This window comes from Haliotis rufescens, unplaced genomic scaffold (assembly GCF_023055435.1).
Source record: "Haliotis rufescens isolate VD_foot unplaced genomic scaffold, xgHalRufe1.0.p SCAF_31, whole genome shotgun sequence".
NCBI lineage: Eukaryota > Metazoa > Mollusca > Gastropoda > Lepetellida > Haliotidae > Haliotis > Haliotis rufescens.
The window spans coordinates 4,389,332-4,414,276 of record NW_025964013.1 but is presented as its reverse complement, the minus strand read 5'-3'; the positions used below and the strand labels follow the sequence as shown (position 1 = coordinate 4,414,276).

General features: G+C 44.6%; 1 protein-coding gene across 1 annotated transcript; it reads left to right on the top strand.

Moving 5' to 3' along the window:
* Positions 1–1,750: 1,750 nt before the first annotated feature.
* LOC124122561 (GTP-binding protein 4-like) lies at positions 1,751–24,390 on the top strand. Its single transcript, XM_046485621.2, has 17 exons — positions 1,751–1,859; positions 3,805–3,975; positions 6,298–6,401; positions 7,366–7,449; positions 8,795–8,948; positions 9,189–9,281; positions 9,868–10,017; positions 10,269–10,376; positions 17,195–17,284; positions 18,003–18,113; positions 18,593–18,673; positions 19,916–19,967; positions 20,186–20,286; positions 20,667–20,779; positions 20,921–21,074; positions 21,717–21,851; positions 23,097–24,390. Exons 1-17 carry the CDS (start codon positions 1,812–1,814, stop codon positions 23,247–23,249), a joined length of 1,902 nt encoding a protein of 633 aa, XP_046341577.2. The 5' UTR covers positions 1,751–1,811; the 3' UTR covers positions 23,250–24,390.
* The last annotated feature ends 555 nt before the right edge of the window (positions 24,391–24,945 follow it).

Genomic DNA, 24,945 nt, shown 5'->3' with positions numbered 1-24,945 from the left:
TTACGCAAAGATATCTGGGATAACATATTGTTTCAATTTGGGAGTCGACATGTAACACTGTAAATAACTATATATCAATTGTATCAGGGTAACCTACAAAACAAGTTACCCAGTGGTAAAACAGGTGCTGCGTATCTTGTCGTATTTACGATGGAAAGTCTGAAAGATCCAATGCTATTCAATAGCGTTGTTCAACCAATCAGATTGTAGCACCCACTCCCATTCATTTCAGAATGATCCGCCATAATGCAGAGTAAGGGCATTATCAAATGGCTCGCACTTTGCCTTGTAACTTGTGGGCCCGCTTTTTGATAATTATGAGTGATAAATTTATGACTGGTGACAACATTAAAAGCTAGATTTTGAATTAAAGCGCATGCATATGTTTTTTTATTTGTTATTTGTGGTTTAACGCTCCAGTCATCAATACTCTGGATATATGTCGACGACGAGTCTGAACCAGACCAACCAGTGCTCGACATTATGAGCGATGTCCCACCCAGTCACTAAGCCTGACCACCCGATACATGTTGTCGCTTCCTGCTACACACATGGGAGAGCTAGGTGAAAGGTTCGAGCCTAACTACGAAGTATGTAAAGTAGGCTGTTAACTGTTTGCATGTATCAAGTACAATACTATCCATGTTTACAGGGTGCATTTAAATCAAATACACATCTAGGCAGCCTATTTCTGCAGGCATCAAAGTGACAAGGCATTCTCTGTTGATGAATGGACACAATTGGCTTCTATGCTGGCATCAAGTATCCCCCACTGAAAGTTGCTAACTCAAACAGCCAGACAGTGTGTGTGTGTGTGTGTGTGTGTGTGTGTGTGTGTGTGTGTGTGTGTTATCTGTCGGTGAAGGTATGTATCTGATGTGTGATGAGGACACAATACAGATATGGTTGAACATCAACCCCGCCCCTGTTGCAGAATGCAGGACATAATTAAATCTAAACAAACCCTAACCTTTTTTAACCGAGGTGGAACTTGTCATGGAAATTGTAAATAAAAGTTTGGAACCTAAGTACTCTTGTTGCCATGGAAACGTAAAAAATAGAAAATTCTAAAATTTCTAAATAGCAAAAGGCACCAGTTCAGCATGTACTTGACAGACCTGCAAAGTTTCATGAAACAATATTGAATTGTTTATGAGTTATGCTCCAGAAACGAACCCTACCCTCACAGAACCTAAGTCCATCTTGTTGCCATGGAAACGTAAAAAATAAAATATTTTGTACAATTTCTAAATTGCAAAAGGCACCATTTCGGCATGCCAGAAATTGAAAAATTTAGATACATAATTAGACGTGGTTTACTTTTTATTAACCGCCACTGAATAACCTTAACTTTCTGACTTTTTTCTTGAGATAATTGAGAAAATTACCAATAAACGCTGTTGTTTGGAATTCAGTGAAAAGAATAGCAAGGTTTCGAATGCTATTTGTATGTCAGTTAAGACTCAGTTCACTCTTATGATAACTTTAATTAGAATATCATCTTTAGAACGTGTCAACTTTGTAAAACCAAACGAGACCTTTTATGAGGGCTTCAAACTGTGGATAACTCTTGACTAAGTTGACCGCTTTTCAAATGTTTTCATGACGACCATAAAAAATACAGTTGCAACTACAAACACATTTTAGGGGCCACATTATAATTTAACGTACTTCACAAAATGTTACATCTTAAAAGGTTTCTAAAACTAATGGTAAACCAATACAAAAACAAACCGGAAGTGACCTCATATTTACTTCGGTACTGTCCTTTACCCAAATACACGTGAGGCTTTTGCAACCCAAACAGCAAGATGTCTCACTATAATTTCAAGAAGTTAACCGTTATTCCTTCTTCAAAGGTAAGGACCAGCTGTGTTTGATTGTAAATAAACAAAGTTATTCTTGTCATGGCAAAATCTGGTGATTGACATCTGTGATGTTGTGTTTTTGATTGACGAAGTCGATCGACAGTACACCATGAAGACTCGATTGCAAAACACAAACCTCACAGGAGTCACTGGGATGGCATTAGGGTGATAATACGTTCTGAGACTTTAGCCACATTTGTCACCGATGTATCCGTTTGGGCGTTTTTGGTTACTGACAGTATCACGATGATGACTCGTAGTCTTACCTGTCAATAAACAAACTTATTCTTATATACGACCAGACAGTCCTCATGCAAGCTTTACATATTGATTTGCATAATGATTTAAGTAATAAACTACGAGTAGTCGTTTTTATCATACAATAAAACACTATGGAAAAAATGACCCACGAGGGGCGCAACCACTCATGGTTTATTCTCCCCACAGTTTTTTATTGTGCGATAAACAACGACCACGATCGTTTATTTCTTATATGATATCTCAACATCATGTATGGTCTCTTTAAGGATGTTAAAATATTTACGCAAATTTTAATAATGATGACTCATGTATAGAATCCGACCTCGGAAATGTCAGACAAGTTCATTTTATGAACAGGTGGGTTAAGTTTGGTATTTCCCCCATATTCTAACAATCCTCACGCAGATTATTTGAGACTTTGTACCGATTGTCACATGTTTCCCACTTTATGTTGCGATTGTTTGGCCACTGCATTTATTTGCGTAGCCGAGCTACATCTATGGGGAACAACTTTGTGGACACTCTCAAAAATTATGTCAGCCAGTTTATGACGTCATCAGGTTGTGAGTGCATATTCGAATCTTCAGAAATGACGTCATGACAGAACATTTTTTAATTGTGAAGTAAACCACGCTTAGTTCTTTATTGTTCTTTGTGATTTATTTCGTAGCTATCTTACATATATGCTTTATAGGCATACTACTAACACTATGGTGAGGTGTGTTACTATACAGCTTCACACATTAAAGTGATTGTATCGCTAGCTCCCCGGAGGATAAATATATGCAAATAGAAATAGTTTTTTATGTTTTGGGGTATTTTCTCATTGAAAGTTATGTTTGTCTAAATATATGTAGACTCATCCAAAATGAAACTGATGAAAAAGACATGAATGGACAGTGTAATATGTGATGATGTCAAAGAGATACCAGGCTAACTGCATGAAAATCTGGGTAGGAGAGTGATTGGCTTCATTCAATGAGGCATATTTATGTTGTAATCACACTCAGAAAATATTTCATGCATCTAAAAACACACAGCACCGTCGACATCCTCTCCCTTCAAGGAGCTCTTGAGGTCCGAAATATATCCTTCCATGTTGTTTGAATCTGGGGACCCTCTAAGTCTTTTCCTTTCAACAGTAGGGCAGTGACAAGGACCCTTAAACTTTCCATCTTAGTTTCCAACACTGTGAGTCGGTTAAATATACTTTTATTTCACTAAAGGAAAAAGCATGGGTTACTAAAACTGGTCTTCAGCAACCCATGCTTGTCGTTATTCACAAGTAACAGAATCAGATGGCCAGACTTGCTGATGTGGTTGATGCATGCCATCGCATCCCAACTGCATAGAGTGATACTGATTATGTCAATCACTGCATTTTCTGGTCCAGACTTGATCATTTACAGTCTCTTTGTATTGCCGAAATAACACTAAAACCAAAAAAATAGGGTAACTGGCAAAGGATATGATACGCTAAAAGTGCTGGTCTAAAATATTGTGGTGACGTGATTTTAGTTCAAATTTGAGAATTTGTAGTAACGAATGCTGTTGACCCGGGATCAGATATTACCCTGACAACACCTAGATATATCCCTGTGTGAATTTACTATGCCATGTATGTTGGCAGTATGGCACTGGCTGTATTAACACATGTATTTTTTTACCTTTACAGGACTTTGTTGACATCGTCCTTTCGAAGACCCAGAGAAAGACACCAACTGTCATTCACAAGAACTACAAAATCTCACGGATACGGCAATTTTACATGCGTAAAGTAAAGTTTGCCCAACAGACTTTCCATGATAAGCTGTCGATGATCCTCACCGAATTTCCCAAACTTGAGGTAAGATACTCGTTCATAGTATTACTAATCCTGGTCATGACGATGCTACTTGCATTGAGCTCAAGGATTCATCAGCACGATGAAGACTGTATACCTACTGCTGTTGGTGGCACGATGTAGAGTATGGGATTAGTGTACTATATGGCTACTGCTGTTGGTGGCAAGATGTAGAGTATGGGATTAGTGTACTCTATGGCTACTGCTATTGGTGGCACAATGTAGAGTATGGGATTAGAGTACTCTATGGCTACTGCTATTGGTGGCACGATGTAGAGTATGGGATTAGTGTACTCTATGGCTACTGCTGTTTGTGGCACGATGTAGAGTATGGGATTAGAGTACTCTATGGCTACTGCTATTGGTGGCACGATGTAGAGTATGGGATTAGTGTACTCTATGGCTACTGCTGTTGGTGGCACGATGTAGAGTATGGGATTAGTGTACTCTATGGCTACTGCTGTTGGTGGCACGATGTAGAGTATGAGATTAGAGTACTCTATGGCTACTGCTATTGGTGGCACGATGTAGAGTATGGGATTAGTGCACTATATGGCTACTGCTGTTGGTGGCACGATGTAGAGTATGGGATTAGTGTACTATATGGCTACTGCTGTTGGTGGCACGATGTAGAGTATGGGATTAGTGTACTATAAGGCTACTGCTGTTGGTGGCACGATGTAGAGTATGGGATTAGTGTACTCTATGGCTACTGCTATTGGTGGCACGATGTAGAGTATGAGATTAGAGTACTCTATGGCTACTGCTATTGGTGGCACGATGTAGAGTATGGGATTAGTGCACTATATGGCTACTGCTGTTGGTGGCACGATGTAGAGTATGGGATTAGTGTACTATAAGGCTACTGCTGTTGGTGGCACGATGTAGAGTATGGGATTAGTGTACTCTATGGCTACTGCTATTGGTGGCACGATGTAGAGTATGGGATTAGTGTACTATAAGGCTACTGCTATTGGTGGCACGATGTAGAGTATGGGATTAGAGTACTCTATGGCTACTGCTATTGGTGGCACGATGTAGAGTATGGGATTAGTGTACTATATGGCTACTGCTGTTGGTGGCACGATGTAGAGTATGGGATTAGTGTACTATATGGCTACTGCTGTTTGTGGCACGATGTAGAGTATGGGATTAGAGTACTCTATGGCTACTGCTATTGGTGGCACGATGTAGAGTATGGGATTAGTGTACTATAAGGCTACTGCTGTTGGTGGCATGATGTAGAGTATGGGATTAGTGTACTCTATGGCTACTGCTGTTTGTGGCACGATGTAGAGTATGGGATTAGAGTACTCTATGGCTACTGCTATTGGTGGCACGATGTAGAGTATGGGATTAGTGTACTATAAGGCTACTGCTGTTGGTGGCATGATGTAGAGTATGGGATTAGAGTACTCTATGGCTACTGCTATTGGTGGCACGATGTAGAGTATGGGATTAGAGTACTCTATGGCTACTGCTATTGGTGGCACTATGTAGAGTATGGGATTAGAGTACTATATATAGTTCTGTGAACTGACTGACCCCACGCTATCAACCTTCAGTTTGTTCCAAACCCACGTCAGATTGCAAGGTTTGTTAGATATTGCTGATTGAGTTGTCTGTTTGCTGGAGGAAGTACTGTGATTAATTCTATGATTATGTGGCTGTATTTGTTGCATTAGCATGTGGGACCGGAATGACAATTGAGAATGTTTTTCTTTGCCCAAAAACATGTAACGGTTTTGTGTCAATCAATTATGCTCAAATGTTAGCCTTGTTATAAACATTTTGATAAAGGGGCATGGCATATTCTCTGGGCAATTTGAGATGTGAAATTTTGGTGGAATTTTGTAATACACTGATAAAGTACACTGGTAGTGAACTGGGACTTGGAGCACAAGATGAAGTCATGATGGAGCTAACCTGACATTTCGTGTATTGCAGAGTTCACTGCCTCGATCAACCTCTTGTCCCTCCAGACATTGTCTTTGTGTCCATGCATTGCATTGGTCACATCGTGTGTCATTAGATGTACTACCTGTATATCATGAAATGAATAGTACACAAAGCTACATGTACATTTTGAACTGAAAGACATCAGCTTTAATATAATCAGCTGATAATGCTTATGAAAATGGGTGTGTGTTTATTCCTAGCAATGGTGCTGAATTGTGTTGGTTCCATGTCAATATTGACAACTATTTGTATAGTAACATCTACTAGCAATTCATTACATTTAATTATCACCTGGACATTGTCCAAATAATGATGTTGTGTTGTAATGAGGCGACATGTAGCTGGGAGGACATTGTGTGTTTTCAGGACATCCATCCCTTCTACGCCGACTTGATGAACGTGCTGTACGACAAGGACCACTACAAGCTGGCCCTGGGACAGATGAACACAGCGCGACATCTCATCGACAAGTCAGTGGCTTCAGTTATCTCACTTTTAACGAATCATTTTTCAGTGTACGGCTGCAGTGATGTGGTATTATGTGTCAGTAAGATGTTATGGTCAGAATTGTACACAAATAACATGGTTAGGGGTCTGGTCCGGTCACTTAGACTCCAAAATTCGCTGTGCGGAGTTCAGTCCCTTTGGGGTGCAAGAATCCTATGTTACCTGTAAGTAAGGGCAAGATCGATATATGGATGAACATCTTTATATTTTTATAACTTTATATCTTGTCTGTCTCACAACTATGAGAACTCTCTAAGAGAGAGTTCTTTAGAAACTGGCTGAATTGTAACTTTTGTAGTGACAGTGTTAATAGACATCATGTTTTAACTTTAACTTAAGCATTTATACATGACATAAGCTTATGACATAAAAACATGTATGTCATACCCCAGTGACATAAGTATGCAAATTAGATATGCAAATTAGATAACCGGAAGAGCGAGCGGTTTGATTTGAAACTATATATTATAAGTGAAGTTACACCAGAGATATAATCAGATTATTCCTTAATTTGGAAGCAAAAATGTGAAAATGATAAATAGAATTCATCACTCGTGTTTTGTAATATGGGAAATATCAACCTCGTCCCGTTAATGGGTATTTGCCTCGCCAAATACCGATTAACTAAGACTCGGTTGATATTTCCCATTTTAAAAAACACTCGTGATGAATCCTCTATTTATTTTCAGATTTGTGGGTTTTATTGAGAATCCATTGTCCGGAAAGTTAACATTTGAAACCTCTGGCTAACGTCATGAGTTCCAAATGGTATTCAGGGTATCAAATACTCAATAACACCCAAAAATCTGACATTTTGTGAAATTTACAGGACATTCATGTTGAAAACGAACATGAAAACGTGTTACATTTGTGTTGAGTGCATGTGTTATATTGTGTTGAGTACGTTTTGCATTTGTGTTATTTCAGTGTTTCAAAGGACTATGTCCGACTCATGAAGTATGGCGATACTTTGTACCGATGCAAGCAACTGAAGAAGGCTGCTTTAGGAAGGTAAACTGTTGGACTGCTTGTTATCAGAGCTGAGTGTTCAGGTGTATGCAGTAGTACTGTAGTGTACACATTCAGCGTATGGATAAACACTGTATTCATATAGCCCTTGGGGATCTGACAGGGACATGTTTTCTTCCATATTGTTGTCAAGGCATTAATTAATGGGTAAGCTGTTTAGACGTTGCGGATGACGTACAAAACTTGCGATTTGATGAATATTCCCACCATGGTGATGTGACTGATCACATGTTCAGCCGTCCAGCATGTTAGGAGATAAACCAGGTTATACACAGAGAAGAATGCACAATGTCCGTCTGTCGGTAGGGACACATGGGAACAGCTGCTTTGGCTTTTGTTTCATTACTGTAGTCCATGTTTTGCAAACACCAAACATTGACTGATATTTTGGTGTTGTTAGATCTGGTAATGTACAACTTTTACAAGATTTTGGCCCAACTACAACAAACAGTAATTTTCAATTGGACATTTTTTGGACATTTTACATGCATAGTTTACAATACAAAGTTGACTTATCTTACTTCGTGAAGCTGTCTTCTAGATGTTTTACGGTGTACAGCATGTGTACAGTATACCACATGAGAACCCTCCACTACATGAGCTGCCACCGACTTCTACATGAGTCTCCAATGCCAATGACATCACTTCCACTTATCGGGGGCACGGGTGGCCCAGTCGTCTAAGGCGCCGCGATTTGCTGTGCAGAGTTGCGTCCCTTGGGCACGCCAGAAACCTAAGATTGTGGGTTCGAATCCCGGTTCACCCCAATTATGTTTCTAGGTTTGTCAGCACCATACCCGTGCTCGTGGGTTTCACCGAAGTGGTAAACGTCTGAGACCTGCATCACTTCGGGCTTTCCTCCCACATTAAGCTGACACGCCGTGATATAACTGGAATAATGTTAAAAGCGGCGTTAAACCCAACTCACTCACTCACTCACTCACTTCCACTTATCAATACCCTGCTTGTCTTCACCCATGAAGATCCGGGTTGGAAATGGTCTTCAGCAACCCATGCTTGTCTCAAGAGGCGCCCAGCGTGATCTGGTGGTCAGACTTGGTTGATGCATGCCATTGTATACCAATTGTGTAGATTGATGCTCATGTTGTCAATCACTGGATTTTCTGGCCCAGACTTAATGATTTACAGACTGTCGTTGTAGAACTGGATTAACACTAAAACCAAAAATATAGGCTAGCTGGCAAAGGTCATTTTCTATGCTGAAAGTGGTGGTCTTAAATATTGTGATGACCTGATGTCATCATGTTGCTGAAGTATTGCTGAGTGCGGCGTTAAACAACAAACTAACTAACGTGTCTGTCTGCAGGATGTGCACCATCATGAAAAGGCAGAAGCAGAGCCTGGAGTACCTGGAGCAGGTGAGGCAGCACCTGTCTCGACTCCCGTCCATAGACCCCAACACTCGCACCCTCCTCATCTGCGGCTTCCCCAACGTTGGCAAGTCCAGCTTCATCAACAAGGTGCGCAGCTCCGTCGTGATGGTTGTTGTACATGCGGTGACAACATCATCATCAGTGCAGTATTCAGTAGAACATGGATATAAACAACAGGGATGTCATGTGCTCAGATTAGTACAACTATTTCAAACGTCCAGACTGCTTTTCTGTATAATGCATTAAGTACCACTGGTCCGTTAGTCCCATTGAAGAGAAACGTGTGTGACTGTTTTCATATATATGTACGTGTGTTACTGATTCCAGATAACAAGAGCTGATGTGGAAGTCCAGCCCTACGCCTTCACGACCAAGTCCCTGTACGTTGGCCACACCGACTACAAGTACCTCCGCTGGCAGGTAGGTTTCACTGAACATCCAAACACTTTGCGAACGTTTATCACTAATTTAGAACTTATTCTAGGTCCCCAGCACTCTGTACTTGTCATAAGAGGTGACTCAATATTGATCGGGTGGTCAGGCTTAATGACTTGTTTGATTGCTTGTCATTGTGCATCTTGTGGGACTTCACACATAGTAGCTGGTTTGTCTGTTCTTTGTTACCATGGTTACCTGGAATATTAATGATCTCGGCGTTACACCACATTTACTTACTCTCTGCACACATGGTGTTTATGTGCTCACGTGATGTGGCTGAAGTGTTAAACAACAGGTCGGTGATTCAATCCCCGGCCACAAAGAAATTAAAAGATGATACTTCTTGTTACCCTGCCTGGCACTCATTAATCTGATAGAACAAGGACTGGTCAGCTCGGAGTATGTATACTATATGTCAGTGGGGTATCCACTGTGGCACGGTATATCACTGGACCAGCACCTTTAGTCTTGACTCATACAGGCAGCCGCAGCCATGTATTCACGTCTCTATAGGACTGCAATAATCTTGAACGCAGCGTTAATCCCCCCTGCCTGTCCCCCACTCCAGGTGCTGGACACGCCCGGCATCTTGGACCACTCCCTGGAGGACAGGAACACCATCGAGATGCAGGCCATCACCGCCCTCGCCCACATCCGCGCCGCCGTGCTGTACGTCATGGACCTCTCAGAGCAGTGTGGACACTCCCTACAGGAGCAGGTAACACCCCCCACCACTAGCTCCAGCATTAATAAATAAGTTCGTCTATCATGTTTGTGGCTTGAATTTTTTTTTTTAAGATCCGAATACATTTTACTGAACAATGATTCAGATCTCAAATCTTCATTTATGATTTCATAATTTTTAGAATCTAGTGTATATTTTGATTTTGATGTCATGGTTCTATTCTTCTGTACACTCCTTGTACGAACCTTGTAGTTCCGTTCTAATTAAGTAATGCTTTACTGCAGGTGTCCCTCTTCAACAACATTAAGCCTTTGTTCGCCAACAAGCCACTGCTGGTTATAGCAAATAAGATCGACGTAGTTCGACTGGAAGAGTTGGATGCGTCTAAGAAGGTGAGTTGTGCACCATCGCCTACACTAGTGAGGAAGATTTGAGCTGTAGCTGGGAATCAGGCCCCTGAGTCAATCCTAGGGCTAGAACAATGTGTGCTGTGTATGTGGTCATTTGACCTATAAAGGTAGATAATCAAATTACATTAAGTAATACGTTACCACTGTTATACCGAGGCTGTTGTCTCCCACAACTGCTGCTATAGCGAAATCTACCACAGAGATCTCAATTACCTCATGCAGCACGTGCGTAGCCACCTAGCTGCCATGTGACACCCTTCACTCTTGTCTCCTTCGTCTGCTTAGCAAGACGTGTTTTCTCCTGCTGAAGCGTTCCTTGAAGATTTGGTGATATTTATTATAGTTTATTATCTAATAAACTGTGCTTTTATGGGGCGTTGCGGTAGCTACGCTTGGTTATAATTTTCCCGCCAAAAGGGAAAATTTTTCCCGCCCTTTTTTTCTATATACTTGCGGGGTTCGCGTATGCACGTTGTGTTTTACGTTTCCCCTGTTCTTGTATGTTTTGGGGGTTAACATAACTTATTTCTTTAATAAAAGTTATATGTGTATGTTATATGTTCACATTGCTCGTTTATTTTCTTGTGAAAATGTTCGTTTGTGAATCATTGTGGTGCGTGCGTTGTAACCATGTTTTGTTCTTTGTTTATAGCAAACAATCAATGTCTGACATGGATATGTCCCCAGTATCCACCCCCTCTACCCCTGCTCCTCGGAGTTATGGGGTGTGCAGAAAGTTTTTGTCGTCCCGGGATCCCCACGTTCGTTGCCCGCGGTGCAGGGTTCCTTGCGGGGACACCCGGTGCATCCTGTGCGAAGGTCTGGGGCCTGCGGATTTTGAGCGGTACCGGCTGTACGTACAGTCCGTCTCCACCCCTGTGGTGGCCGGTTCGTCCGGTCGGGGTCCCCGTGCGGGTACCACCTCCTCGGCTGCGGCGGATCCCCTTGCGGCCCTCGGGCTGTCTGGGGATTCCGTCGCCGCATTGTTGTCGAAACTTGTGGATTCCATGCTGGCGGCCTTATCGCAAGATAGGCCGCTGGCTGTTCCGTCCCCGGCCTCTTCGGTGGCCGCGGGGTCGGACGCGGGGTCCACCAGTAAAGCGGCGGATCTCTTGGCGGCCCGTGTGCTGTCCGGGGATTCCGTCGCTGCATTACTTGCATAACTTGTGGACTCCAAGCTGGCGGCCTTATCTCAGGATAGGCCGCTGGCTGTTCCGTCCCCGGCCACTTCGGTGGCCGCGGGGTCGGACGCGGGGTCCACCGGTACGGCGGCGGCTCCCGTGGTCACCGGTCCTTCCCCCGAACCGTTGCTCCCGCTATCGGTTTAGGACCGCGTGGCCATGGTTTATGACCTCTTTGAGGACATGCCCCGGCCGGTACCGCGGGGAATCCACGACTGTGGGTTCCTCCGAGGTATACGATGAGTCTTCCGACTCGGCTTTCCCCGCATCAACCTTGCTGCGCGGTTTCAAGCCTTCCTTGGAGAACGCCTTCGCGGCGGCCTCCGGTCGGGGTCTCCCGTTGCCTCCGACGTCGTGGAGAAAGGGTTTCTTCCCGGTACATGACCTTGCCTTTCCCGAGGCTGGTCCTACCGCGGAGGCCCATGTTGAGCGGTTGGGTGTCCGTGCCCCACCGGCTGCTACGGTAACGCAAGCTACCTTGCACCAGCTGGACGCCCTCGCTCGGCACTCCATGTCTCACGGAGACACTTACTTGGCTGCAGCGGCCCGTCTGGTCGAAGGTTCTCCCACGGACCGTGACCAGCGCATTTACAACTGCCTGCTCAGCTTAAATGCTTGCCTGGAGTACGTTGCCGAGGACTCTCGGCACACACTTGCTCTTGTTGGGTCCCTGCATAGGCGCCTGGGTGCCGCTCCTAACCGGAGCGCGCCCCAGGCTGCTGCGGCCGGTAGGTCTAAGGGGTCGGGTTCTTCTTCCTCTGGGAAGTAGCCCCGCCCTGAGGGCTCCGGTATGGGCAATCAGCTGCCCTTTCGCGGGAAAACGGGGAACTGGGGGAAGCCCAAGTCGTCGACGGACGGCAAGGGCCCCTCCAGGTGACTCTCATTGGAGGGGTTCGTATGCCGACAGCGCCAACTTCGGTTGGCCCTTAGGCGAACCCGAGTCACTTGGCCCTGGACAGTTGCGCCTTCGATTCGGAAACCGATCTTCCCATCCTCGCCGATGCCATCGGCAGGTTGGTGGAGAAGGGGCAGTACGGGAGTTAGCTCTACCAGAAATAACACCGGGGTTTTACTCCAGGATATTTCTCGTTCCCAAGTAGGACAGTGCCGAACTCAGAATGATTCACACGTCCGCTCCCTGGCTGTTCACCCGGTTAACCACCCCCATAGTGGGGTTCCTCCACAGGAGGGGTGTCCGGTACTTCGCGTACCTGGACGACTCGCTAGTAGCAAATCGAATGACGGACACCCTGTCACGCCATCTCGATTTCGCACGTCGGCTCTTGGAGCAATTTGGGTGGATTATCAATCTCCCCAAGAGCGAGTTAACCCCTTCTCAGAACTTGCTGTTCATCGGAGGTCGGTTCAACACGGTGTCCCATCGCCTCTTTGTCCCCCCAGACCGGTGGCACAAAATTCAGGCGATGATTGCCAAAGTCTTAGCGGTGCAACAGACTGTTCCCTTTTGGGAACAGCTGTTAGGGCTACTTGTATCAGCCCAGGACTGCACCGCACGGGGTCGTCTCCAACTCCGCCCGCTGCAACGGTTTTTAATCCAGTTGTTAGCAACGGAGGTGAACAGTGCGACCGTCGCCCTCCCGGATCGGCTCCGACCGCATCTGGAGTGGTGGACGGTCCCTTACATTGTCTTATCAGGAGTCTCTATGCGGCCCTACCGGGCCACGTTGACCCTGTATACAGACGCCTCTCTAGTGGGCTGGGGCGCCCATCTAAAGGGGGAGGTGAGCTCGGGGCTGTGGTGCTTAGACGAACTAGGTCTTCACATCACTTGTCTCGAGTTCAAGGCAGTGATCAACGCAGTCAATCACTGGAAGCATCGTCTCGTCGACGCCCGGCTCATGCTGGCGACCGACAACACGACGGTAGTGTCCTATGTGAACAAACTGGGGGGAACCCACAGTCACTCGCTACTCGATCTCACGTTCGAGTTTTACGCTCTGGTGGACAGTGTCCCGTGCCAGATACGCGCCCGTCACATCCCAGGTGTGCGGAACGTACTGGCCGATGCTCTATCGAGGCCTCAGGATCCGAGCCCCACAGAGTGGATGCTGAACCCAGTAGTGTTTCAGTGGCTGTGCGAACGTTTGGGTCGTCCGATGGTCGACCTGTTCGCAACGCGGTTCAACAATCAACTCCCGTTGTTTGTATCACCAGTCCCGGTCCCGAGGGCCATCGATCACGATGCTCTCGCGTTAGACTGGACGGGCTTGGTCGCTTATGCTTACCCGCTGACAGCGTTGATACCACACATTCTAAGCCGGCTCCGAGGAGTTCGCTGTCGAATGTTACTGATCGCGCCCATGTGGCCGAACAGATCGTGGTACCCCGACTTGCTGACCCAGGTCACGCAGTCGCCACTTCCACTGCCTGTGAGACCGGATCTCTTGATCCACCCTCACACCCGTCAGCTTCATCCAAACGCAGGGCAGTTCAATCTGCACGCGTGGATGTTGTCACCGAGCGTCTGAGGAGTAAAGTTTTTTCTCGCCGGGCGTCTCGGGCATACGTTAGTATGCATCGTGATTCTACCCAGAAGGTGTATAATGCACGTTGGGTTATTTTCACGAAGTGGTGTTGTAAACATCACATTCATTCGCCAGATAAGGTATCTGTGCAGGATATTGCTCGTTTCATGTCTCACTTGCGAGAGACCCGGAAACTCTCCGGGGGTTCCATTGCCAACTATGTCTCGTCCGTTGCTACGGTACGGGACGTTGCTATGGGTACCAGTCTCTCCAAAGAGCCGGTGATACGGGGTATTATCAAGGGTTTCAAACAGCACGATCTTAAGAAGGGCCGCCTTCGGGCACCGGCCTGGGATCTTTCCCTAGTGTTGCAATCACTTACGGAAGCTCCGTATGAACCCTTGCATAGTGCTTCGTTCCGGCATGTGACTTGGAAAACAGCATTTCTCCTCTCCTTTGCCACGGCGGCACGTGTATCCGAAATTCATGCACTCGATGTCGCCAAGGTACGATTCGATAGGGGTGACGAAGGAGCGGTCCGCCTGGGCCTGCTCATGGGCTTCGTCGCCAAGAATCAGAGAGTCGGGCAAACGGAGAGAGAATTCACTGTAAGATCACTCAAAGAAATCTTACATCCTGCTGATACTGAGGACAGAGCGCTGTGTCCGGTTAGGGCCCTTAAGTATTATCTTAAGGCTTCGAATGAACGTAGACAAGGGCGTGACCGTCTGTTCATATCGTGTAACCCTAATCGCACGGTTGACATACCTCGCAACTCGATTGCGTTGTGGCTTCGTTCTGTCATCAATCTGGCGTACCGGTCTCGGGGGTTACCGGTAGCGGGGTCAAACCCGCACGAGATCAGGGCGCTAGCGGCAACATTTGCCCTACACTCGAATATCTCTGTTCGCAGAATATTACGAGGTTGTTACTGGCGTTCTGACTCGGTTTTTGCCAATCATTACCTCAAACAGGTCGCTGATGCCGTCGTGGAGAGTGTGCACCGTCTTGGCCCGCGGATCGCGGCGCAAGCGGGCACCTAAGGGGTGTGCCCAGCGCAATTCCGAACTCCTCAGGCGTCTGACCTTGCACGGTGGTCAATCTGGGTCTACTCCAATGTTCCCACTGCCGTGGGTACAGGAGTTGGGGTCCCGCAAACCAGCGCACTCACACCACAGGTGAGGGCGGCTTTTTGTGTGCTTTGTCCTTATTTGTATTTTGACAATTATGTCTTTAATTGTCTGTCGTGTATCCCAACCTTGTGATGCATGCTTACAAATACTGGAATTAGGTCACGCGCCTAATGCATACTTTAAGTAGGCTTGCTCTGGGATATACGGTCTGAATGAAATTAATTTCCCTCTTTTCGACTGTTTAACCTGATCTAAGATTAAGCTCACGCGGATACAGTGTTCTCATCCGCTGCGGCGATGAAATACCTATCCAGTGGGGCCGTTTGGAGTCACCAATCGTTTTGGCAATGACGATTGAGCCTTACGGTATGCGCTTGACAGTGCTTTGGTATTCCTATAGGGTAACGCCTAGCTAGGTGCATGCGCTTTGAGTGCTTCCGCCTTGGTGTTTACTTCCGCTGGTCGGAAGGAACGCTAGCAGTCAGGATTCGGGTTGTAGGTGCTCCCCACCGCCTACTGTGGTAGTCAGCCTCGGTATAACAGTGGTAACGTATTACTTAATGTAATTTGTAGAATTTTCCTATTCGGAATATTCTATAAGTAATACGTTACCACTGGGCTGCTGCCCGCCCGTCCGTCCCCCGAGCACTTGCTCTCGCAGGAGACAAGAGTGAAGGGTGTCACATGGCAGCTAGGTGGCTACGCACGTGCTGCATGAGGTAATTGAGATCTCTGTGGTAGATTTCGCTATAGCAGCAGTTGTGGGAGACAACAGCCTCGGTATAACAGTGGTAACGTATTACTTATAGAATATTCCGAATAGGAAAATTCTACAAAATTATCATCTATTGGACAAATTATTAATGATTATCGAAATGAAACTGTTGTCATCAATAATAACTAAATTTTTGTGATTAAAATAAATTTAGGTTTACTGAAACGCACTTGTCAATGTCAATTGTCAAAGACGGAAAGCAACTGTTTTTGTTATCATGGTTATGTCTCAAATGTTCACAAAGTAATCCATGCATAAATGTGTCACTGCTCACCAGTGGCGTGAAATATATTTGGTCTTTCTTGCATATTTGCTTAAAGTTACCTCTCTTTATCTATAATTGATCAATATTTAGTTATCAAAAGACCTATATCTAAATCGATAGCCCTAATGATTATGATGATCGGCTGTTTCATGTTTGTATTTCTGAACATGGTCCACCATGAGGACCTGGGTTAGAATAGCATAGCTGCCAACTGTCCTGATTGCTTCATGTTTGTTACACATTTCTTCCTCCATCTATACAATTGATATGCAAATCTACTGAAAAGAAATCACAAGGACTAAATGTTCATAGACACCAGTAAAGAAAGGTAGTTATTTAGCCCTACACTCTGCTGTGCATAAGAATTGTTTGTCGACTGATATGAAGTCTACTTATCATGCTGCATCTGTCCAGTCAAGACACTCCATTGTCATAAGTTGCTGTAGTAGAAATATAAACTGAGCTATAAAATTAGTTTCGGAATCACATGGCTGTACTGTCAGGCTTTGGTGTCCAAACAGAAGATTGTAACTAAATACTACCTGTAATTTGGGAGAGTTTGCAGCTATGGAATAGGTCCCAGCACCCTATTTCCTTCTTACCATTGTTTAGATGAAACTACATAGGCGGGTCCAGAGGGGGTCCAGGGGGTCCAGATCCCCCACCCCCCCCTTTGAAAACCAAATGTGGCATGTGTTGTGGGCAGTAAAATTATGTGAGAGAGGATTTTGATATTTTGGAACCCTCTCTTTCAAAAATGCTTGCTCTGCCCTTGAACCATGTGAACTAAGTTGGAACTGTGCGTGTTTGGTTGTGTCTTGTGTGTCACCTCTCAGGTTGGTAATGTTTCATATATCCAGTGTTGTTTGTTTGCCCCAGCTACTGGCCTAGGGGAGGGATACAGCTGGAGTGTGGCATCAGGTGTGAACATCTTGCTAGGTCTGTGTGTTTCTCTTGCAGAAATTCTTCGATGAGTTTGAGAGTGAGTCTATCCCTGTGCTGTCCATGAGCACGCTGACGGAGGAGGGGGTCATGGATGTTCGGGCAGAGGTGAGTCCACTCTTCTCCTGCAGACCATGCCGACTTCTGGAGGAATGGTTACCATGCTTACAACCATCACTTGTTTAAGCCGCCAGAATGCTGGCAGCAGTAGGATGTACTGCACCTGCCTATTCACTCTAACCATATCAGGGGGCAGGGGTGGCCCAGTCGCGTAAGGCTCCGCGATTTGCTGTGCAGAGTTGCGTCCCTTGGGCACGCCAGAAACCTATGACGGTTGGTTTGAATCACGGTTCGCCTCGATTATGTTTCTGGATTTGTCAGCACCATCTCGTGCTCGTGGGTTTCACCAAAGTGGTAACGTCGTGAGACCTGCATCACTTCGGGCTTTCCTCTCACATTAAGCGTGATATGACGGGAATTCTGTCAAAAGCGGTTTTAAACCCAACTCACTCACTCACTCTCTCTAACCATATCTAAATCTTAAGTTCAGTTTAATCTACTTAAACAGTACTGAATGACTACTGAATCATTATTCTTCCAGCCAAGGTTCTCGAGCTGGAGTTCTTTTTTCAACCAAACTTGCGTGGTTTCTCTGACATATTCACATGTGTTCAACCATGTTTTACCTAACAAAAGCTGTAGAATAAAAACTTAATGGAAATGTTGTATGAAGTCTGGTGCTGGGTGTTTGTTATGAACTGCCCGTGCTTGTACTTTGTCGATGTATTGTGTGTGTTCTCCCTGACTTACCTCCCCTTTCTGCTAGGCTTGTGAGAGACTGCTTGCTCATCGTGTTGAAACAAAACTGAAGACGAAGAAAGTTGCTGATATTGCTAACAGACTGCGGGTGGCTTTCCCCTCACAGAGAGACAAGAAGGTAGGAACACCAGAGTACCTGTGTTCTGCAACTAGTGACAACAGGGCTCACTGTTAATGTAGACATTGGTATGGTCAAGAAACTGTTAATTTTACTGCTGCCATTGTTGTAATCACTGTCACACTTTAAAATAATATTTTGCTACATCAAGTCACGATACAAACATACAACTAAAAAAATGATCTGATGTTTGTATGAACGTAGAATTGGCACTTCTGGGAATGAGAGTTATCTCCCTTGCATTGCTAGGTGAAGTTCTTGTGCCTGATGCTTTACTTGATACACACAGTATACATGAGGTTAGAGATGTAGCACTCGGCATATGTGTCTGCCTGTCAGTAATCATTTTATAGTGAGGATGACGAACACAGCTGTCTGCCTGCCTGGATCATGTTGATACGAGGGTTATATTCTCTGAAACTGACCAATGTTTAATAGTGCCCCTGTTTGTTTCATTCATACCCATGTCATTGTTTTAGGAGCGGCCTCCATTCATCCCTGAGTCGGTTTTAAAGAAGAGAGAAGAAATGGACACTGATTCTAAAAAAAAGAAAAAGCTGGTAAATATCCTATTCATGTTGTCATCCAGTTAATTCTTGAGTTGTTCTAGCTCTACTTAATAGTCAATATAGGTTTATGCCATATTTTTTTTTCTGTTAGCTGTGAAATTACTTAGCTAAAAGCTAGGGATGTCACGATTCACCAATACATCGATGCATTGATATTGATATGCGATACACACTTACATGTATTTATATTTTAGTCCTAAATTGTTTCACACATAGAGCATTCAAAACAGCAATGGCAAAATTTTACCTACATTTTGTAAACAATTTGACCATTATATATTTATGATATATCTACTTGTATAATGTACATATTTTCTGGACTTATTTCTGTTCTAGTCTTTTTCTAACAGGCGTTGACACTCTAGTTTTATCTAATATAAAGTATTGTTTGAAATGAGATGTTCTGGAGCTTTAATGATTTTCAGGATTAGCATCATATCGTAAACAAAATATTGCGATATTTATTGTGTCGGGAGAGAGCCGTATTCTGAGATTGCCACTAAAAGCTCACAACAGTAGTTTACTGTATTAACTCAGTAGGCCAAAGTCTTGAATGTACGAGTGGAATGTTTTGTTTGAATGTGTTTGGAGGTTCTTCTCATGTTTGTTCTTTGCAAAAATTATAATGATTTCAAAATGGCAGCCATGGCAGTGATCAGTGACAGTGCAGCTGAATATCTGGGTTTTTCTGCTCCAGATCCACCATACATGTCAGATACTTCATACTACTTGGACCTGTGAAGATCCGGGGTAGAATAGGTCTTCAGCAAACCATGCTTGCTGCAAAAGGCGACTATGCTTGTCGTAAGAGGCGACTAAAGGGATCGGATGGTCAGACTCGCTGACTTGGTTGATGCATGTCATCGATTGCAATTACGTGGATTGATGCTCATAATATTAATCACTGGATTGTCTGGTCCAGACTCTATTATTTACAGACTGCTGTCATATAGCTGGAATATTGCTGACTGCGGTGTTAAACAACAAACCAACCAACCAACCAAATCATACTATACTACTTGGCTGCAATTCACTGTCCCAGGATTGTGGGTTCGAATCTCAGGTTTACCTTGATTTTGGTCCATGGTTTTTCAGCATGCAGGTTTCACCACGTGGCATATGAAGCTAACATGCCGGGAGGTAACTGAGTACTGTTTATAATGGCATGAAACCCATCACACTCTTTTTCATTTGTGTCAGAATCTATTAATTATTCATTTCTTCTGTTTGCAGCTGCGCGAGATTGAACTTGAAATGGAAAATGAGTACATTGTTGATTTGAGAAGTGAGTATCAAACTCTGGTCATAACACATTATTAGTTACTCCTAGAAGCAAATATTTTCACACCTATGGGAGTTTTTAGAAAATAATACAGTTATAACATGAATGTGACCCATAGATGTTGTCTCTTACAGTGATTGCTAATATAAAGTAGTATGTTGTAGTGTTTAGAATATACCTGCACTTGTTGCCATGGTTACTAATCTTGTTGCATGTTGCAGGGGAGTGGGACTTGAAGAATGAGGAAGAGAAGTACGATGTGATGCCGGAGATCTGGGAGGGCCACAACGTTGCCGACTTCATCGACCCTGACATCATGGAGGTACGCACAAGCCCTGTTCATTGTTGTGGGATTCTGCACAGAATTATTTTTCCATGATTTTTTAAATGGATTTTTCTTTATGTTGTAGTGTAGTGTAGTGTAGATTTTCTTGCTTCATGACAGAAGAGACTATGGCTGCTCAATACTATTGTAGTGTAGTCTTGTTGTTTCAAGGAAAGCGTGGTTACTATGGTTACTCAATATTGTAGTGTAGTCTTGTCGCTGCAAGGTAGGAGTGGTAACTATGGTTACTCGATATTGTTGTGTGGTCTTGTTGCTGCAAGGTAGGAGTGGTTACTATGGTTACTGAATACTGTTGTTGTGTAGTCTTGAAGTTGCAATGCGGGAGTGGTTACTATGGTTACTCAATACTGTTGTAGAAACTGGATGCCCTGGAGAAGGAGGAGGAGCTGAGAGAGGCGGCTGGTTTCTATGCCGACGACGAGAGTGAAGAAGATGAGGAGATGATGGAAATTCGAGAGAAAGCCGGCAGGTAAGGGAGACAACTGTGTTTTGTGGGGACAACTGTTGCCATATTTGCAGAATGATAAAATCAATCAAAACAGGTTGATAACTAAGCACATGCAGATCTTGTGTACTGTCAGAATATACTGTACTGTAATGTGTCCCCCAGGATCCGAGAGAAGAAGGGCATCATGATGATGGCGTCCCTGGAACAGAAGGGGGCCAACAGGTCCCGACTGCCCCGTACAGGGAAGAAGGTGGACAAGAGTCGCCTGGAGTCTGAGATGGAGGCGCTCGGGGTCGTGATTGACAACAAGTCAGAGGTGAGTCTGTCAGGTCATAAACTGTAGTTTCAAGCATACTCGTACTGTCAAGCATACTCATACTGTCAAGCATACTCGCACTGTCCCCTAGTCAGCCACCCTAGTCCAGTAATATGCTGTGTAGTCTCGTAAGCTCATAACTAGACTAAGATGACAGGATAAGGAGTCACGCTGTTTCATCAAAGGGAATGACTGGAGACACAATCAAAGACCCGAGTAGAAGACTTGAGTAGTTAAGTATGCGGAACGACTCACCCGAGAAAGAACCTGTTGCCACTGAACGTGTTGCCAATTCTCATGTTGTTGGGACCACTGATGACCATGATGACAATGCTGTCTTGTCTTGTCTTGTGTGTTGAGAGATGCGGTCGGGTAGCCTAGTGGTTAAAGCAATTGCTCGTCAAGCCAAAGACCTGGGTTTGATTCCTGACCAGGGTACAATGGATGAAGCCCATTTTCTGGTGTCCCCCGCCGTGATATCTAATATTGCCAAAAGCGGTGTAAAACCTCACTCACTCACTCACTCACTCACTCACTCACTCACTCACTCACTCACTCACTCACTCACTCACTCACTCACTCACTCACTCACTCACTTGGGAAAGTGGAGGGAAAGACTGAGATTGTGTTTTTCTGTTTCAGACACATTATGCCCGCAACAGAACAAGAAGTGCTAGCCGTAAACCGCTCAAGAGGAAACGAGATGAATTTGAAGATCCGAGCAGAAGCAGGTCAAGGTCAAGAGCACGTGACCTGTCTGGAGTCCGAGATACAGCGGTGAGTTTGGTGATACTTGAGTTGTCCTTTTTCTGTAACTTGAAGATGGTAATAGGCAGGTTACTTGATCTGAAGGCAAAATGAGCAATGTAATTTTACACATTTCACAAGTAGGTAGACTTAGGTTTCATCTGACCTTTTTGGTGAGTCCATTGATGGGTTATCATGTTCGGCAGGAGTTTCTAGGGCTTCCGTCCTGCCCCACACTGCAGCACATGTAACATGTGGTGTCACCTAAGGCAAGTAATACGCCTCTGTTCAGCCAGCAGTGAATGGGTACCTGGTAGGATGAGATAGTAATGTCAACTTTCTAGTGCCACACAGGCAGCTTGGGTTGTATACCCCCCAGGGAGCTGAGAATGACAATCAAGTGCATCTTGATCCATGGACCGGAGTAATAAACGTATTAGCACTACTGAGCCGAACGGGTTGGATATCAGGTGCTTTTCTAATCAATTATGACTTTTAACTGATTGTTTCGGTGGTCCCTGGTGCATTCTGGATTAGAATAGGTCCCCAGCAACCCATGTTGGTTGTAAGAGCCGATCAAATGGATCTGTTGGCCAGGGCTTGGTAACTTGGTTAATTGTGTGTCCTTGACCCAAAGGTGTGGATTGCTGCACACAATATTGATCATTGGCTGATCCAGACATGATAACAGGCCACCTTTATATCTGGAATATTGCTGAGTGCAGCGTTAAGCAACAAACACACATTCAGGAACAGATGTTCTTGTGGTTGGATCCCCGGACACGTCATAGTGGAAAAAGTAAAAAGATGGTATTTGTTGTTACCCAGCCTGGCATTATAGGGGATAAAGCGAGGCGTGGTTGGCTTGAGTCAGTATGCTGTGTCTGAGTTGTTGGGTATCATGTTCATCTACTGTGTGATGGTGTCTAAGTGGGCTGGCGCTATAAAACCAGCAAAAGTCACATGGAATGCATGACACAATGAGTGCAATAATCTCCACCTCATCAGTAAGTCACTGGTGTCTCATGTGCCTCTGTTCACCCAGCAGTGAATGGGTACCCGGTAGAATGAGGTGGCAATGTGGTGGTTAACCTTCTAGCACCTAACAGGCAGCTTGGATTTTATACTCCCCAGGGAGCTGAGAATGATTGAGATGTGTGAGTGCACACTGATCCAGTGATGGGTGTAATAATAACACTTCGAGCATGCCCCAGGGGTGTGGAAATACACACAATATGAATGGCCTATCATTATTGTTATTTCAATATGTTGTAGATGGTCACCAAGATTCGCAAGATAGCCAGGAAGGCCCAGAAACCCAGGGCCCACCAGGCCAAGAAGGGAGAGGGAGACCGTGTGATCCTCAACATGATGCCCAAACATTTGTACTCCGGCAAACGCAAGATGGGGAAGACCAGCCACAGATAACCTGCCCCTGCCTCATTCACAGACACCTGGTGTCGCAGGCTGAACATCACGTTTACCTGTCATCCTTCAAAATATGATTGATCAATAATTGAAACATTGCCAGTGAACAGTGTTGCACCTAGGTGCATATTTACAGGAGTGTTATTAGATACGAACACATTTATGTTTCCCTGGGCCATTTATAAAAAAAATAAATAAAATAGCTGGTAGATGTACAGACATGTTGATGTATACTGCCTTCACTAGGATGTTAGACTCGCATGAAAATATGGACACAGGGAAGCAATCATTTGATTAATAGTCCTGGTCGACAAGGCCACCTTCAGGCAGGTCCTAGCTGCAACACTGCGAGGAACACGTCAAACCTCCCCCTGAACGTGGAGGCAGGATGATGATGATGATGATGATGGAGGTCTGCCATCCTGAAGCCCAAATCAAGACATTTCTACTGGTGCAGCCAACCAGCTGTGGGCAATCTGTACAAGCTGAACCAGGTTTGGGCTGGAGGATGGAATGGTCTCTGGTCTTCATTATGTGATATTTTTTGTTGAAGGAATGTTGTGAGATTTGTTACGGACTGGTTGATGAGTATGTTACGGAAACAAACCTTGACGTATCACACTGAGTGATGTGTGGTACATAGCGTATCACGCCATGTGATGTGTTGTACTATGTGTATCACGCCATGTGATGTGTGGTACATAGCGTATCCGCCATGCCATGTGATGTGTGGTACATAGTGTATCACGCCGTGTGATGTGTGGTACATAGTGTATCATGCCATGTGATGTGTGGTACATAGCGTATCTCACCCTGTGATGTGTGGTACAAAGTGTATCATGCCATGTGATGTGTGGTACACAGTGTATCACGCCATATGATGTGTGGTACATAGTAGTGTATCATGCCATGTGATGTGTGGTACATAGTCTGTCACACTTAGTGATGTGTGGTACTTTGTGTATCACGCCATGTGATGTGTGGTACAAAGTGTCTTCACAATGTCATTGTAGACATGGTCATATCATATACAGTAATATTGCCGGATAGTGCTGTGTTACAGCACATGCAGTGCTGTGTAATTACACCCATGTCATCTGAGCTGTTTGCTGGGTCAGGAATAAACGGTTATATGAGAACACACTATCTTCCTGTTTTATATTATTACCATTGAAACAGTGATAGATATGGCTTCAAGCTCACTCACTTTTAGCTATCTATCCCATCGTTCAGATGTGTAACCATGGCAACATATTCTCAACTTTTGCCCCATTATTTTGTTCATATTTGCGACATTCCCAAATTTGATTTTAAGATAAGAAGTAAGGGCTCAGAACATTTGGTTCTCTGTCTTTCTGAGCAGAATTATATTGAAGTAGCTGGTGCTTGTCTCCCCAGAGCAGAATGAACTGTGGATTGGTTGATGACAATGTGTGACCTTGCTGACTGTGTTTCATCCTGCTAGACAGCGATTCCCGACATGGGTACAATGTGTGAAGCCCATTTCTGGTGTCCCCTGCCGTGATATTGCTGGAATATTGCAAAAAGCAGCGTAAAACAATACTCACTCACTCACTCACTCCTGCTAGACAGTGGGAATCATTAAGGCAGTTTCCTGAGTGTAGGCTTAGACTTGAGCTCCGTTGCCATGGCAATTGGTTTCCTCAACCACCTGCTTATGACAGATGTGAGACAC

What these genes read in the sequence shown, in the direction of transcription:
- LOC124122561 (XM_046485621.2), top strand. Translation starts at nt 1,812, where the DNA reads ATGTCTCACTATAATTTCAAGAAGTTAACCGTTATTCCTTCTTCAAAG. An exon ending in AGTCCAGCTTCATCAACAAG is followed by an intron (nt 8,949 to 9,188) that starts GTGCGCAGCTCC and finishes TACTGATTCCAG; the next exon opens with ATAACAAGAGCTGATGTGGA. An exon ending in ACAAGTACCTCCGCTGGCAG is followed by an intron (nt 9,282 to 9,867) that starts GTAGGTTTCACT and finishes CCCCCACTCCAG; the next exon opens with GTGCTGGACACGCCCGGCAT.